This window comes from Schistocerca nitens, chromosome 2 (assembly GCF_023898315.1).
Source record: "Schistocerca nitens isolate TAMUIC-IGC-003100 chromosome 2, iqSchNite1.1, whole genome shotgun sequence".
Lineage (NCBI taxonomy): Eukaryota > Metazoa > Arthropoda > Insecta > Orthoptera > Acrididae > Schistocerca > Schistocerca nitens.
Window position 1 is genome coordinate 941,171,239 of NC_064615.1, and position 18,795 is coordinate 941,190,033.

Genomic DNA, 18,795 nt, shown 5'->3' on the forward strand with positions numbered 1-18,795 from the left:
GTCTAATTTTACATTCGTGATCTCCTTGGGAGGTATAAGTAGGGGGAAGCAATATATTCGATACCTCATCCAGAAACGCACCCTCTCGAAACCTGGACAGCAAGCTACACCGCGATGCAGAGCGCCTCTCTTGCAGAGTCTGCCACTTGAGTTTGCTAAACATCTCCGTAACGCTATCACGCTTACCGAATAAGCCTGTGACGAAACGGACGAAACGCGCCGCTCTTTTTTGGATATTCTCTATCAACTCTGTCAACCCGGTCTCGTGCAGATCCCACCCTGATGAGCAATACTGAAATATAGGTCGAACTTGTGTTTTGTAAGCCACCTCCTTTGTTGATGGACCACTTTTTCTAAGGACTCTCCCAATTAATGTCAACCTGGCACATGCCTTACCAACAATTAATTTTATATGATCATTCCACTTCGAATCGTTCCGTACGCATTCTCCCAGATATTTTACAGAAGTAACTGCTACCACTGTTTGTTCCGCTATCATATAATCATGCGATAAAGGATCCTTCTTTCTATGTATTCGCAATACATTACATTTGCCTATGTTAAGGGTCAGTTGCCACTCCCTGCACCAAGTGCCTATCCACTGCAGATCTTCCTGCATTTCGCTGCAATTTTCTAATGCTGCAACTTCTCTGTATACTACTGCATCATCCGCGAAAAGCCGCATGGAACTTCCGACACTATCTGCCCCGACAGCCCTCTACTGAACTCAAACATAAGCGTAATTATGCCGGAAACGTTCCAATTTCTTTACTTGGCACTCTGTTGTCTAGCATCGAGAGCTCCACTTACTATCTTCAAATGATGAAATGACAATATGCTAACTCGAATAACAACAGTGAACTACACATAAAAAATTACAATCGATAAATAAATGGTTCAAATGGCTCTGAGCACTATGGGACCTAACATCTGAGGTCGTCAGTCCCCTAGAACTTAGAACTACATAAACCTAACTAACCTAAGGACATCACACACAACCATGCCCGAGGCAGGATTCGAACCTGCGACCTTAGCAGTCGTGCGGTTCCGGACTGAAGCGCGTAGAACCGCTCGATCACCGCGACCGGCAAAATCGATAAATAAGTCCACAGCAACCGGAATACCAAGATGAAAAACAAAAACGCTACGTACTTATGCAGCAACCCAATACAAACTCAGGAATAAAAAATGCTAACTGAAACTTGTTTCTGTAACTTATACACATAGACACGTCGTTCATTGAAATATGTTTGCATCTAATATCAGCTAGATCTCAGCATTTGTTGAAGCAGGCCTTTTTTATTCTTGGTTGGTAACGATTTGCTAAAAAAATTTATATCAGCGAACAAATATTAGTCAGTGTCTCAACTGCAGAGCAATGCCTTTCCTGTGTTTCTGTAAGAATAGAATAGCGTATTACTACAAAATTAAAAGTGACGTTAATGATATTCTTTGAAACTATAACGAAACCGTGAATGACGTGTCAGCCGCAAAACGATTCAAAATCTGTAATTGTACATGTCGGCAAGATTTTCGATGGAACAACACACCACAATGTTAAGAGCTAAAGTAAATGAATGATGAATGACAGAAGCTAAATATACGAGAAGATGAGAGTTAATATTATCAAAGAGGTTTAATATTCTCGGGAATGAGGAACTATAGAAATAAAGTGAATGTGAAAATCTTCTGGGTTGTCAGGCCGATTCATATTTCTTCTATACGATCGCACTTATGCTGGAGAAGAATTATTGGTTAAAAATCTTCCCGCTACTATCGGTGGGCGACCGTCTTTGGATAAAAACGAGACGGGCAGAGTAAGAGGGAGGGGGGGGGGAATGTTTACCAATACTATCATTGTTCCCAGAGGTGCTTTCCTAGACGTTATTTGGATTGTTCGCACACACCGCGGCCGCGTATTCACTTCCTTGATGACAGGCAGCTACGAAGCCGAAAGCCTATAGCCGTCCTTTCTATTGAAATTAAAATCGTTCTCAGAAATTTCAATTTCTTTTCGGAATTTTCTTCTATATGTTGGTTTCCGTAACCAGTACACGTACGATATTGAAATCAGTGTCGTGGCCACTGTTCTCGCTATGTTCCCCTACCGCGGATTAGACTTTGTTATAGCTGCGTGGCCGGCCGGTGTGGCTGTGCGGTTCTAGGCGCTTCAGTCTGGAATCGCGTGACCGCTACGGTCGCAGGTTCGAATCCTGCCTCGGGCATGGATGTGTGTGATGTCCTTAGGTTAGTTAGGTTTAAGTAGTTCTAAGTTCTAGGGGACTGATGACCAGAGATGTTAAGTCCCATAGTGCTCAGAGCCATTTGAAGCATTAGCTGCGTGTGGTGTTCGTGTTCCTTAATAGATTCTTTAGAACTTGATAGATAAACTCGGCAGAACTACCATCCTATTGGATATCACCGGAGACGTTCCAAGTATTATAGCGACAGATCTACAACAGATCCAGAGAAAACACAAGAATTAATACAGACAACAACAGAATGTCACGCCAAGAATGACACGGAATTCACTCAACGAAATAGTACTACTTACAGAAGTTACAAAAAGATCTAATGGTATAATTCGAGAAGACTAAAGGAGAGAAATTCGAAAGTAATCGAAGCGTGAATGATGTGGACAGACACATTGTCTATGATCACATCACCTCACAACATTAAGGTAAATTAAAGGAAATTTATGTTCTTTCGCCTACATTGACAATTTCCATCGTGAATTGTGAGGCTGTGTCTACATATAATTGTTCGATGAAGACAATTTATGAGGGAAGATGAAATCAATTTATATTCCATTAGGAAAATGGAATGCATTCCACGACTGTGACATAACTTTCAAAATGGCAAAGAGCAGCAGTAAGTCGTCGTTTCCGTTCCAGCTTTACTATAACAGATCCAGATTTCGCTGGTAACTAGGCATATCAATGCAGTATTTTGGAGTTGTTATACATGCTCTGGTACTTCTACACGTGTTGTCCAGGCTCTTCCCACAGCTCATTAAAGACTACTCTGTATTCTATTGACTTGCAAGCCAAACAGTGACATCCAGTTACACGTAATCAAAAATTTCTTCTACCACGAGAATTCGAACTGGCAACCTTTAGATCAGTCGCACTATCTATCGTTGGTAACTGCGGCTGCGGAGGCTGGTGCGGATGTTAGATGGCAATGTTTACCACAAAGAGGAAGACATAATGTAAGTTATTACAACAGAGCGTATATGTGAAACTTCTATTTCCACAGCTAATAAAACGACTTGGTAATATTTTGCCCACATATCCAGAATGGAACTGCCGGTATTACTGTGTAACTTTAGTTCTTTACAGTGCGGTCAGAAAGTCGTGAAAACGAAAATAAATATGTCTGTTAATAGCAGTTACACTGCATTCATTCGAGCAGACGGCGCAGACTAGCACCACAGGTTATTGCCGATAAAAAACAAAGATGCCGATGTAACGAGTACAAGTCACATGACGTATACAGTATTGTGCAGTTCAGTTCTTGGTAAATACGTCGTTTGCCCAAGAACAACAAGTTTTCTATGTAAAACAGGTCTTTGTCAGTTGTTTGTACGCGTGTTTTGTAAAAGAATTTCATGGGATATGTCCAGATGCCGCAGTTCAGATCAATTCAACAATAACGACGATAACCTCCCGTTTCAGGGAATGCGGATCTGTTGCAGAGAAAGACTCTGGAGACCGGCCATTTTTATGGTCGTTAAACTGGCTGAGGTGAGAGATGTGACGCTGTGTTCGTCTTCAAAATCTTTGAGGAATCTGTGGGTCAAATCTCGAATCTCGTTCGATAGATCTCAGGAAGCGATGCGGAAGTTAAGATTTCATGCATATCATGTTCGTAGATAGCAGGAATTGAAGGCGCCGGGGCAAGACAAATGTCTAGCGTATGGTTTGGTGGGTCGGCTGATTTGAGGGAGGGGACCAAACAGAACCAAACAGCGAGGTCATCGTCCCATCTGATTAAGGAAGGGAAGGAAGTCGGCCGTGCCCTTTCAAAGGAAACATCCCGGCATTTGCCTGAAGCGATTAAGGGAATTCACGGAAAACCTAAATCAGGATGGCCGGACGCGGGTTTGAACCTTTGTCCTCCCGAATGCGAGTCCAGTATGTTAACCACTGCGCCACCTCGCTCTATCGTGTGGCTTCGGTCATTTATTGACATCTGTGGAATAGCAGAACTGGACTGTATTTTCTTCACTGATGAAGCGTTGTCACACGTTAATTGATAAGTGAGGAGTCAGAACACACGAATTTGGGCAACCGAAAATCCACATGCTTTTTATTAAAACGCCTTGCACTATTAGCAAATTGGTGTGTGGTGTGCCGTATTGTGAATCCGTGCAGCGAGCTCCATTTTGTTTTGCATTACAGTGAACAGTGTTGAGTCTAAGACGTCATTCCACAGTTTATTTCGCTTCTTAAGGCATATAAACTTTATTGCTGGTTGAAGCAGGGCAATGCCAAATGTCACACATCTAATGAAACAATACATTTCTTAAACTAATTTTTTGGTGATCGAATCATATCCAAAGGATTATGGCCCGCGCGTAGTAGCGATACGCCTACAGGCTTTTACTTTTGGGGCTGCTTTACAAAACGGGTGTATGGAAACAGACCGCACACACTAGTAGAACTAAAGTATAACATAACAAAGGAGATGAGCATCACTACCACTGCGTTCCGCAAAGTGGCCTGAAACATGGAGAAAGCTTAAAACACGCAATAAAGGCAAGGCCTCCGACCCCGGCTGTATATAAGTTCCTCTCAGAGTATGCTGACACAATAATTACATACTTAGTAATCATATACAACAGCTCGCTCGTCGAAAGATCTAAGGACTTGAAAGTTGCTCAAGTCATACCAATACCGAAAAAAGGAAATGTGAGTAATCCGCTGAATTGCAGACCCGTGTCACTAACGTCGATTTGCAGTAGGATTCTGGAACACATACTGTGTTCAGACATTATGAACTACCCCGAAGAAAACGATTCATTGACAAACTGTCAACACAGATTCAGAAAATATCGTTCCGTGGAAACAGAACTAGCTCTTTACTCTCGCGAAATAATGTCTGCTTTCGACAGAGGATGTCAAGTTGATTCCACACTTTTAGATTTGCAGAACGCTTTGGATACCGTTCCTCACCAGCGACATCTAACCAAATTGTCTAGATATGGACTACTCAGCTGCGCGACTACATTCGTGATTCTCTCTCAGAAAGGTCACAGTTCGTAGTAACTGAGGGAAAGTCATCGAGTAAAGCAGAAGTAACATCTGCGGCTCCATAATAAACTGTTACAGGCCCTCTGCCCTTCCTGCTACACATAAACAATTTAGGTGACAGTAAGAGCAGTTCTCTTAGATTGTTTGCAGACGATGCTATCACTACCGTCTTGAAAAGTTATCACATGATCAAAACCATTGCAGAATGATTTAAACAAGATGGTTCAAATGGCTCTGAGCACTATGGGACTCAACTGCTGAGGTCATTAGTCCCCTAGAACTTAGAACTAGTTAAACCTAACTAACCTAAGGACATCACAAACATCCATGCCCGAGGCAGGATTCGAACCTGCGACCGTAGCGGTCTTGCGGTTCCACACTGCAGCGCCTTTAACCGCACGGCCACTTCGGCCGGCATTTAAACAAGATATCTGTATGGTGCGAAAAGGGATAATGAAAGAAATCCGTTAAATTTCGGTTGCACGGTAAACCACACAAATTTAAAGGTCGTGAATTCAACTAAATACTTAGGGATTACAATTACGAATAACTTAAATTGGAACAATCACATAGATAACGTCGTGGGGAAAGCAAGCCCAAGACTGCGAGTTATTGGACTGGTGGAGGACATCGAAAAAGTTCAACGAACGGTAACTCGTTTCGTATTATCGCGAAATAGGGGAGAGAGTGTCACGAATATGCTAAGTCGAACTGGGGTGGCAAACATTAATCAAAGGCGTTTATCGTTGCGGTAGAATCTTCTCATGAAATTTCATTCATCAACTCCCTCCTCCGAGTGCAAAAATATTTTTTTGGCACTCACCTACATACGGAGAAATGATCATCATACTAACATAAGAGAAGTCAGAGCTCGTACTCAAAGATTTAAGTGTTCGTTGTTCCCGTGCGCCGTTAGAGAGTGGAACAGTAGAGAAATAGCTTGAAGGTGGTTCGACAAAACCTCTGCCAGGCACTTAACTGTAAATTGCAGAGTTATGATGAAAACGAACTCATGCACGAGTTACTGAATGGAACAAATATTTTGAGCATATGTTGTAAATAATGTATAAGAGATTATGAAATAAATTGCACATTATGAACACACACACACACACACACACACACACACACACAAGCCGCAGCGCGCACGCGCGCACGTCCTTTACACACTACTGGCCATTGAAATTGCTACACCACGAAGATGACGTGATACAGAGGCGAAATTTAACCGATAGGAAGAAGATGCTGTGATATGCAAATGATTAGCTTTTCAGAGCATTCACACAAGGTTGGCGCCGGTGGCGACATATACAACGTGCTGACACGAGGAAAGTTTCCAACCGATTTCTCATACACAAACAGCAGTTGACCGGCGTTGCCTGGTGAAACGTTGTTGTGATGCCTCGTGTAAGGAGGTGAAATGCATACCATCGCATTTCCGACTTTGATAAATGTCGGATTGTAGCCTATCGCAATTGCGGTTTATCGTGTCGCGACATTGCTACTCGCGTTGGTCGAGATCCGATTACTGTTAGCAGAATATGGAATCGGTGGGTTCAGGAGGGTAATACGGAACGCCGTGCTGGATCCCAACGGCCTCGTATCACTAGCAGTCGAGATGACAGGCATCTTATCCGCATGGCTGTAACGGATCGTGCAGCCACGTCTCGATCCCTGAGTCAACAGATGGGGACGTTTGCAAGACAACAACCATCTGCACGAACAGTTCGACGACGTTTGCAGCAGCATGGAGTATCAGCTTGGAGCCCGCATCTCGTGGTCGTGCGGTAGCGTTCTCGCTTCCCACGCCCGGGTTCCCGGGTTCGATTCCCGGCGGGATCAGGGATTTTTCTGCCTCGTGATGGCTGGGTGTTGTGTGATGTCCTTAGGTTACTTAGGTTTAAGTAGTTCTAAGTTCTAGGGGACTGATGACCATAGCTGTTAAGTCCCATAGTGCTCAGAGCCATTTGAACCATCAGCTTGGAGACCATGACTGCGGTTACCCTTGACGCTGCATCACAGACAGGAGCGCCTGGGATGGTGTACTCAACGACGGACCTGGGTGCAAGAATGGCAAAACGTCATTTTTTCGGATGAATATAGGTTCTGTTTACAGCATCATGATGGTCGCATCCGTGTTTGGCGACATCGCGGTGAACGCACATTGGAAGCGTGTATTCGTCATCGCCATACTGGCGTATCACCCGGCGTGATGGTATGGGGTGCCATTGGTTACACGTCTCGGTCACCTTTTGTTCGAATTGACGGCACTTTGAACAGTGGACGTTACATTTCAGATTTGTTATGACCCGTGGATCTACCCTTCATTCGATCCCTGCGAAACCCTACATTTCAGCAGGATAATGTACGACCGCATGTTGTAGGCCCTGTACGGGCCTTTCTGGATACAGAAAATGTTCAACTGATGCCCTGGCCAGCACATTCTCCAGGTCTCTCACCAATTGAAAACGCCTGGTCAATGGTGGCCGAGCAACTGGCTCGTCACAATACGCCAGTCACTACTCTTGATGAACTGTGGTATCGTGTTGAAGCTGCATGGGCAGCTGTACCTGTACATGCCATCCAAGCTCTGTTTGACTCAATGCCCGGGCGCATCAAGGCCGTTATTACGGCCGGAGGTGGTTGTTCTGGGTACTGATTTCTCAGGATCTATGCACCCAAATTGCGTGAAAATGTAATCACATGTCAGTTCTAGTATAATTGTCCAATAAATACCCGTTTATCATCTGCATTTCTTATTGGTGTAGCAATTTAAATGGCCAGGAGTGTATATACAGGGTGAAGCGAAATTCGTGCACTCGGGCTTCGCAGTGCGATTCCTCACATGCCAGCGATAAAAAAAAAAAATGTCTCTCACTAAATTTCGTACGGTGAGTGCATCCAGCAGAAAAGGAGTTTAAAGAGTGACAATCTGACAACACTGTTACCACATGTGTGGTAACTATCTCTGTCAGCATATGCGAGTCGTGCTGTACACTTGGTGCTGTGGATAGAGTTTTCGATTAGCAGGCAGGAGGTCGATGATTCGAACCTGGCTTGAGGCATATGCTTTTTATTTGATAAATGTACTCCAGGTGGTACGGTATATGGCATCTTAATCATCAACAGCGATTGCAGCGGGTCCTCTAGGAAACATTTGCACTTGCATACTACAATCGTAGAAATGCAGATTGGTCAGCTTTGAAAGAAGCCCTTTCCACGTCATGGGCTTGAATTTATTCGCACCACTTCATCTACTAGATGCGAAACCTGTTTCCATTGTACCCCCCTCCAATGGTCCCACAGATTAGTACCAACTATTATTCTTGCCTCATTCAGGTCCATTACATTTCGTTAGGGCCTTACGTTACCAGTAGGACTAGCAACATGATTTGCGAATAATGTCCAAACTCTGTTACTAGTTGTATGTGTTATCACCACTAATTATGCCTTTCAACATTGAGTCGGGTATCTGCATGCTGTTTAGTACGTATCTCAATGCATTATTGTTATTAGTATTAGTCCATTGATGGGATTGTGGGAGCTTCACGTCTGTTACTGTCAGGGAAACAGAGTAATTCGAAACCGAACATTTCACTATTAGCGGTGTTGGTATGAATGATGCAGAACAATATCTGTCAGAGGGGTAACAGGTGGAACAGTGTGCAGGACTGACGGCGTGTTTATACTGTATGCGCTGTCCACCAGACAGGTACTAGTTGCGATTGGAGTAATGCGCCCATGATAGGCTCCAATGTACATGCGTACATTCATCGAGTTTCTCATTGTAAACCTCTAAACCAATGCGGGAGACGTATGGTATACACAAACGATGAATATGTGCATATCCTTCTGGTCCTTGGTGCATCTGATAACCGGGCTGGTGTTGCCGCTTGTGAATATGCTACTACATATCCTCGTCGACGCCATCCAGAAAAAAAATGTATTTCGTCATCTGGAGCTGCGCCTTCGGGAGTCAGGTTCTCTCCTTCCACCATCGCGTGACAGAGGTCGTCCACGGACTCGCCGTACTCCAGCTACTGAGGAAGCTTTTCTGGAGGCCATACACCAAGAACCTCAGCGAAGTACACATAGCGTAGCAAGGCAGCTGCGTGTCTCGCAAAGCACGGTCGTTAACGCGCTGCACGAGCATGGGCTGCATCCCTATCATTATGCTTTCACGAAACACCTGCATCCTGCAGATCGCCATCAGCGGACGCAATTCTGTGAATGGTTCCAACAACAACAGGAATCCAACGCTGACTTCCTGAACACTGTAATATGGTCAGATGAAGCAGCATTCACTCTTCAATATGCACAATGAACACCGTTGGTGTGAGGTTAACCTGCACGCTGCCCGCGACCATGGATATCAAGTTTACTTTGGTTACAATGTCTGGGCCGCAATACTAGGCGACAGGTGTTGGGGCCCCTACATGTTGCCTGACCGACTGACTGTACGGAGGTATGCATTCTTCTCCAACTAGATGCCTGATGCGCTGGAAGATGTTCCACTACATGTTAAGCAGACGATATGGTTCCACCATGATGGTGTACCTCCACACTCTGGAATTAATGTGCGACAGTATTTGGACAGAACATTTCCAGGGAAATGGGTCGGTTGTGGCGGTCCAGTTGCATGGCCAACGCGTTCACCTGAACTAAATCCCCTGGGTTTCTTCCTGTGGGGACACGTGAAGGAGCAAAGCCCCTGGATTTCTTGCTTTGGGGACACCTGAAGGAGCACGTGTACTCTACTGCGCCGACGCATATGGAGCAATTGGTAGCGCTTGTTCTTGCTGCTCTTGTTACTGTGGACGCAGCTTTGCTGCAAAGGGCCCAGAGCCATATGATCCGGCGCGTTGTGCAATGTTTACACGTGCAGAGAGGTCGCTTTGAGCATCTGCTGTTCTGAGGACAACCATTCTGTTGTGAAGGTCATTCGACCATTAATACGGACATTATTATAGTCACTGGTTGCTAATGTGCGATATTAGAGCGATCATATTACATGTAGTATAAATGACAGGTAGATGTTGTGTTATTGTACTGTGCTATTATCTTTTGCATCTCGAAATTCATATTTTTTTGGGAGTTATTCTGTCCTATGACAGGTCATTTGTTTCAACTGTCTATTTCTTATTTGTCTAACCACGTATTTGTTATATTCAGAGATACAAAATGTTGTAAATTTAGGATACATGTGACCTAAGAAACGGTGTATATTACATTATGAAATGTCAGACTGAAATTAGTAAATAACAAAAATGCGTCCCACCCCAGGATTGAACCCTCGACCTCCTGCATTCTAACCCAAAACTCTATCCAATCCACAGCACGACTAATGTGTGCTGACAGAGGTAGTTACCATACATATGATTTCCGCTCTTTGATGTCCTTTTTCTGCCAGATGTACTCGCGGACGAAATTTAATGGCAGACATTTTTTTTATCGCTGGCATGTGAGGAGTCGCGCTGCAAAGCCCGAGTGCGCGAATTTCGTTTCACACTGTATACTGGGTGTCTCTTCTAAGAGTGTCAGGCGTATTCCCGCTGGCGTTCTGCGCAGATATTTGCAATTTCGTTCTTCCAGTGTATAGCTGGAGCTAGCCCAAGCAAACAGTACTCATCTCGACTCTCATTTTACGTCCGGTGTCAACGGAAAACAACGGTTTGTTTCCATTTACAAACAAAGCTATTTTAAAAATGGAATTTACGTGTCCATTCAGTAGAGCGGGCCAAAATTAGTGTAGTTCGAGTTTCGATTTAGAGATTTATATTACCAGGAACAGTAAACCACAGTAAAATCTTCGTTCGCCATTGTTCACTGCCCGACTTAAACCCTCTTGTGAGTGGCCTTGGTCTGCGCTGTCTGCTACAGCCATGCATCAGCGCTAATCAAGTCGCTACTGGAGTAGTGGTCATTCTCCGTGGTTTGCAGTCCCTGATAATAAATTTTGCTATACCAGATATCACTCTAGACTAACTTAGAGCCTCTTTATCGAATGGTGACACAAAATTCCGCTTTAAAAATCATTTTTAGTTTATAGCTGGGAATTCTTTCCGTAGACAAGGCTGCATTTCAAGGCTGCATTTAGACAACTATGGCCCTCAATATGATAAATTTTATGCGGGTAGTAGTGCTCCACTCAGTCCATTTAGCTGGTACCCACGTCCCTCACTGCGCAACGAAATTTGACTGTGCAGCTGAGGCCGCGGGAACCGTTGCCCATGCAGCAGGTGGGGCGGCGTGCAGGTCTTTTGTGCTTTTTTGTTTAAGATACAGCCGTGATCACTTTTTGAAATTATAACGCATGAAATAAAAGGACATGGATGTGTGTGATGTCCTTAGGCTAGTTAGGTTTAAGTAGTTCTAAGTTCTAGGGGACTGATGACCTCAAAAGTTAAGTCTCATAGTGCTCAGAGCCATTTGAACATTTTTTTAAATAAAAAAATGGGACATTAATTTTTAAGAAGAATTAAGGGAGATAGGAAAGATTAGTGCTGGAGATAGTTGTCTGAGACATCGTTGCTCAAGAAGCTGTTCTCGGGAATGTGTCCTCGAGCCGAACGTCCCCAGAGAACACGTCCCATTGTTAGTTAAGTGCGCGAAGTAATTCACGTCTCAGTTCTCACGAGTCGATTCATCTTTCGCATAACTGTTCTAATTTCTACGTTTTGTTATTGTTTTATACTGCGTATGTGTTGATTAGCTATATTACTTGTGTTGCAGTAATGTAGTCTAATTCAGTAAAAGCTTTCTACGAAATTTCCCAACATATGAAATACTGAATATTCTTTTTCAAAAACTTTCTCCTAGTGTAACGTTTCCTTAAGATATTGTATTCAGCTGCTGAGCAGTACTGAGTGTTGGTTCGCCATGTATTGCGCTTGTGAACAGTGTTGTGAATCAAAACCATAATATTAGTGAAATGCTGAATTTGAAATAAAGAAGGTGAATCCAATTAAATTCCAGAAGAAACTAACTGTGTACTCAGTGAAAAATATTTAACTGAAACTCAATACTGAAGTACGTTATGAAAGTTACGTAACATGACGTGCACTGTCTGACTTGAAATTTGCACAAAATAAAACACTGCTCAACTCTGAGGAAAATAACTGTTTAAGAGTACCTCTGCTGTTCACTATCGATCAGTCTGCTTATTTAGCACAACAACTGAAAATTCTGTTTATGTACTGTTTGCTCACGAGAATGCAGAGTGATCTGCCCTGAAAAAAAAAGTAACTTACCTCTTGCCAAACACGCAATTCTTTGTCTGGTGTGCTGATGTTCTCGAGAGCAAATAGAAACCAGCAAATGCAGCAGCTAAAAAAATAATCTATTCTCTAAATTTTTCTTTGCTTGTCAGAAAAAATGTGTGGCTGCGTATGGTGAAAGATGCCACGTACACGCGACAAAACATTTAAAACTTTACTAAGAACGATGGAGGAGGATTTTACTTTAGAGAAAACCATGCTCGAAAAATTAACTCTGATTATTGTTAAAGAGTGTACAACATAAGAAGACTCTAACAAAATTCGCCCATTACACAAATTACAACCATTTAAAGCAATTACGTAATTTGTGAAATAATGAAAACAAAGAGATAAAATTAACACAAATTACAAAAATTATTAGTTACCTAAGTGACATACGTTTTCTCCAATTAATAGTTCTGAAAAACAAACATTTCATTCTTATGCGAGCATTGGTTACCTTGAAAAATTCCTCCAAAAATCTTCTCCATCAATAAAATCAATAAAATAGGTTTACAAACGAGTTTTCATCTCCTTAACAAAGTGTTCCAGATAATTTCTCTCAGATTCTCGAACATCAAATCTCGTTCTCTAAGAGCTCAGTTGTTCCCTACTAAGCGTCAAATAAGAATGCTCCAGTGCTGCAAAATTGAATGCCAAATAATCGCACCACAGATTATCTTAAACACAGAGTCAAGGCTCCTATTCACTACTTGTGCAGCGCGCTCATGCGTCTTTGTCCCAGTACATACGAAAACCTTACAAGAGGTTTAACGTGGCACCTGGTACAATAACCGGCAGCGATCTATCCTACTTAATCTATAGACAGGTTTCTATTTTCCTTTATCTATGTATTACTATTTCTGCATTTAGTGTCGTTCGTTGTATGCGATATTATTTTTGTCTCGCCATTATCGAAAAATGGCTCTGAGCACTATGGGACTTAACATCTATGGTCATCAGTCCCCTAGAACTTAGAACTACTTAATCCTAACTAACCTAAGGACAGCACACAACACCCAGTCATCACGAGGCAGAGAAAATCCCTGACCCCGCCGGGAATCGAACGCGGGAACCCGGGCGCGGGAAGCGAGAACGCTACCGCACGACCTCGTAATTATCCACTGAATAGTCAAAGGAACTGGTACACCTGCCTAATATCGTGTAGGGCTCCCGCGAGCACGCAGAAATGCTACAAAACGACGTGGCATGGACTGATGTCTGAAGTAGTGATGGAGGAAATTCACACCATGAATCCTGCAGGGTTGTTCATAAATCCCTAAGAGTACGAGAAGGTGGAGATATCTTCTGAACAGCACGTTGCAAGGCATCCCAGGTATGTTCAATAATATCCATTTCTGGGGAGTTTGGTGACCAGCAGAAGTGTTTTAACTCATAACAGTATTCTTGGAGCAACTCTGTAGCAATTCTGGACGTGTGTGGTGTCGCATTGTCCTGCTGGAATTGCCCAAGTCCGTCGGAATGCGCAATGGACATGAATGAATGCAGGTGATCAGACAGGATGCTTATGTACGTGTCACCTGTCAGAGTCGTATCTAGACGTATCAGGGGTCCCATATAACACCAGCTGCACATGCCCCACACCAATACAGAGTCTCCACCAACTTAAACAGTCCACTGCTGACATGCAGGGTGCATGGATTCGTGAGGTTGTCTCCATACCCCTACACGTCCATCCTCTCGATACAATTTGAAACGAGACTCTTGCGGGGAGGCAACATATTTGCAGTCATCAACAGTAGATTTGTTGGTGTTGACGGACGCAGGCCAGGCGTAAAGCTTTGTGTCGTCCAGTCATCAAGGTTATACGAATGGGCCTTTACTTCCAAAAGCCCACATTAATGATGTTTCGTTGAATGGTTTACAAGCTGACAGTTGTTGATAGCCCAGCATTGAAATATGCTGCAGTTTGCGGAAGGGTTACACATCTGTCACGTGGAACGATTCTCTTCAGTTGTCGTTGGTCCCGTTCTTGCAGGAACTTTTTCCGGCTGCAGCGATTTTGGATCCCTGATATTCACGGCACACACGTGAAGTGGCCGTATGGGAAAATCCCCACTTCATCGCTACCTCCGAGATACTGTGTCAGCAGTCTAAGGCGCTGCAGTCATGGACTGTGCGGCTGGTCATTGTCATTCTCCTTGTAATTCCTGTTCTGTTTCTTTTCCCTTCTTTTAGATTTTGGATAACTCAAATACTGGATAGGACAACTTGTCCACCTCATCGCCTCATCAACATTAAATCCACCTTCCTTTCTTGTTTTCAGCGAGAAGACTGGTATCATCCATGGAAAAGGTATAGAAATGTATTGGCTTTGAGCACTATGGGACTTAACTTCTGAGGTCGTAAGTCCCCTAGAACTTAGAACTACTTAAATCTAACTAACCTAAGGACATCACACACATCCATGCCCGAGGCAGGATTAAAACCTGCGACCGTAGCCGTCGCGCAGTTCCAGACTGTAGCGCCTAGAACCCCTCGGCCACCCCGGCCGACTAGAAATGTATTCCTCACACACTTTTACTCTGGGGTTAAATTTTTCTGTAGCTCCATTACTACTCGACATAAGAGCTAAATAATAGTGCTATACAACACGTTTCACAGTCTTCTTAATATGTGATTGCCACCGGCCGGTGTGGCCGAGCGGTTCTAGGCGCTTCAGTCTGGAACCGCGCGACCGCTACGGTCGCAGGTTCGAATCCTGCCTCGGGCTTGGATGTGCGTGATGTCCTTAGATTAGTTAGGTTTAAGTAGTTCTAAGTTCTAGGGGACTGATGACCACAGATGTTAAGTCCCATAGTGCTCAGAGCCATTTGAACCATCTTGAAACCACTTAAATCTTGATAACCTGTAGCAGCAATAGCAGATCTAACAATTGGCGAGACACTTGTTGTCTCATGCAGCCATTGCCGACCGCAGCGCCGTATTCTGCCTGTTTACATATATCTGTATCTGAATACCAGTTTCTTTGGCGCTGCAGCGTATTTGTGCTAATTAGCTAGATTACTTGTGTTACGTTTTTTCTGTGTAAATGTACTTCGTTAAAAGTTTTACGTGGTGCAATAATCGCCCACGACCTATCATACTTAATAGATTAACAGAGACTGGGCATCGCATGAAACATGAGATCAGCAATACTTGCATGGACCGATTCCATCTACACATTACAAATACGAAATTGAAAATATCTGGCAGTACACCAGAGAAAAGACGACAACTCGCGGGAGTGACACTGTTTATAAAATTTCCAATGAAGAATTAAGATGTACAAGAAGCGTTTCATACGACCGTGGCGGGCGTTTGATATGGCCACACATCGGACTTTGGGAGGCTCATCACGTCTGTCCTTCCAAGTACGCCGCCTCATTCGGTCAGCGCGGCAACGGTCCTGCGCGCATCGCTACGGGGTCAATGCTAGCCGCCGACTATAAAACGGCCCGCGGTGTCCGGAGCTGTTATCAGTCGCCAGCCGAACCCCCCTGACAGCGACATGCAGCATCTCTTGGTGGTGACGGCTCTCGCCCTGCTGGCAGGTGGCGCTTCCGCTCGGCCCGAGCCGGAAGCCCCATACCCGGCTTCCGGCTGGCGTCCCGAGGGCCGGCAGTTCTTCCTGCCCGCGTCGTCGCGCTCCGCCGGGCTGTACGCGCCGCCGCCGCAGCAGTACGGCCCGCCGGCCACGACCACCGAGGCCGCCGAGACGACGACCGCGGAGGCGGCCACGACCACGGAGGCGGCCGACGCGGACTTGGGCGCGGCCGGCGCGCGGTCGCAGGCGCAGCGCGAGCCGCTGGAGGACTCGGAGGCGGGCGTCTACTTCGTGCTGCTGCCGGACGGCCGCCTGCAGCGCATCGCCTACGCGCACGGCCCCGCGCCCGCCTCCTTCTCACTGCTGCCCGAGCGCCTCACGCTGCCCGGCGCCGCCCCCGTGCCAGTCGACCCGGGTTACCTGGCACGCTTCCACTACCAAGACCTGCTGCCCCAGGGGGCGCCCGTCTTCGCCTACCAGCAGGCCGGGCTCACGCGCATCGCCTGAAGCGCTCCGCGAAACTGCGCGGCACGTCTGTCTAAGGCTGTGAATCAATTCTTAGGTCTCCAGGTTCACCTTCGATTCACCAAAGAAACAAGTGCTTCTCTCTTAGATGATAAGAATATCACGATCATGCTCATTTACGCTATGTATTCGCAATAAATATTACTTTAGAGCTATTCTTTGTACACAATTTCTTCTTTGCCAACGTTTTAAATAAATCTGTACATTCTTGAATCACCTAAAAGTAATATTTCTTTCATTTACGTAGCTACATTAGTCCTCTCCTCCTGTATAGCCGGCCGGGGTCGCCAAGCGGTTAAAGGCGCCACAGCCTGGAATCGCGCGACCGCTACGGTCGCAGGTTCGAATCCTGCCTCTGGCATGGATGTGTGTTATGTCCTTAGGTTATTAGGTTTACGTAGTTCTAAGTCTAGGGGACTGATGACCTCAGAAGTTAAGTCCCATAGTGCTCAGAGCCATTTGAACCATTTTTTCCTCTATCCATGGAAGCAATCATACAACGGGTCACCGACATTGCTCATCTTTTACGTGGTTTGAAAGTTCCCTGTCGCAATGACAACTTTCAGCAATATTCATGCAAAACACGTGAATTGTGTGTGACATCAGATTCTGTAAAAATGCTAGTGCTGACCCATCTTTTGCTTTGTGTTTTTCTGATTGTTTCTATAACCCTAGGACACGTTTACGATGGGATTACTGTGTGGAACAGAAAAAATAACAGAAACTCAAGTCTTTAAAGCTATCAAAACACGCTCACTGGTACCATGGCAAGCAAAACAAAATGGTTCAAATGGCTCTGAGCACTATGGGACTCAACTGCTGAGGTCATTAGTCCCCTAGAACTTAGAACTAGTTAAACCTAACTAACCTAATGACATCACAAACATCCATGCCCGAGGCAGGATTCGAACCTGCGACCGTAGCGGTTTTGCGGTTCCATACTGCAGCGCCTTTAACCGCACGGCCACTTCGGCCGGCCAAGCAAAACAACCAATCAGCAGTTCATCCTGATATGCAGGCATTTCATGATGAACAAAAGTTCGAAACTGGTAATGTTATGGAACAACAATGTGTTAGCAAAATGTCTTTAGATTAGTGGTCAGTAGATCTTTTTATATCATATATTTTTTCTTCCGAGTAATTAAATCGCAAGCATGCTCCATAGATGTTACTGTACCAAGGAATCAATTACTGAATGTTATTCACATCAAGCAACACACAACAATTATCTTTGTTACTCGGGATATTCAAAAGTTTCAAACTTCTTCTTGCGTTTATAGCTTGCCGGCCGCAGTGAGCGAGCGGTTCTATGCGCTTCAGTCCGGAAGCGCGCGACTGCTACGGTGACAGGCTCGAATCCTGCCTCGGGCATGGGTGTGTGTGATGTCCTTAGTTCAGTTAGGTTTAAGTAGTTGTAAGTTCTAGGGGACTGATGACCTCAGATGTTACGTCCCATAGCCCTCAGAACCATTTGAACCATTTTGTTTATAGCGTGCTCATTATTTTTACATAGTTCTCGAACCTCTCGATATATATGACATAATTCGGGATTTTCGAGCGCTCAGTATACCGTAAACAGTCGTAGTGCGCTGCTGTTCAATTATGCCTTATACAGGGTGAGTCACCTAACATTACCACTGGATACATTTCGTAAACCACATAAAATACTGACGAATCGATTCCACTGACCGAACGTGAGGAGAGGGGCTAGTGTAATTGGTTAATACAAACCATACAAAAATGCACGGAAGTATGTTTTTTAACACAAACCTACGTTTTTTAAATGGAACCCCGTTAGTTTTGTTAGCACATCTGAACATATAAACAAATACGTAATCAGTGCCGTTTGCAGTGCCGATTGTTGCATTGTAAAATGTTAATTACATCCGGATATATTGTAACCTATAGTTGACGCTTGAGTACCACTCCTCCGCTGTTCGATCATGTGTATCGGAGAGCACCGAATTACGTAGGGATCCAAAGGGAACGGTGATGGACCTTAGGCACAGAAGAGACTGGAACAGCACATTACGTCCACATGCTAACACCTTTTTATTGGTCTTTTTCACTGACGCACATGTACATTACCATGAGGGGTGAGGTACACGTACACACGTGGTTTCCGTTTCAATTACGGAGTGGAATAGAGTGTGTCCCGACATGTCAGGCCAATAGATGTTCAATGTGGTGGCCATCATTTGCTGCACTCAAT

At 44.5% G+C, this 18,795-nt stretch overlaps 1 protein-coding gene across 1 annotated transcript in view; it reads left to right on the forward strand.

Annotated features, from left to right (window-relative positions):
* The window catches only part of LOC126235462 (potassium/sodium hyperpolarization-activated cyclic nucleotide-gated channel 4-like), a 71,285-nt gene extending 54,475 nt beyond the window's left edge, over positions 1-16,810 (forward strand). The window contains exon 4 of the mRNA XM_049944184.1: positions 15,951-16,810. Coding sequence (XP_049800141.1) covers positions 15,951-16,565 — 615 coding nt within the window. The 3' untranslated portion in view covers positions 16,566-16,810. The remainder of the gene's footprint in view (positions 1-15,950) is intronic.
* The last annotated feature ends 1,985 nt before the right edge of the window (positions 16,811-18,795 follow it).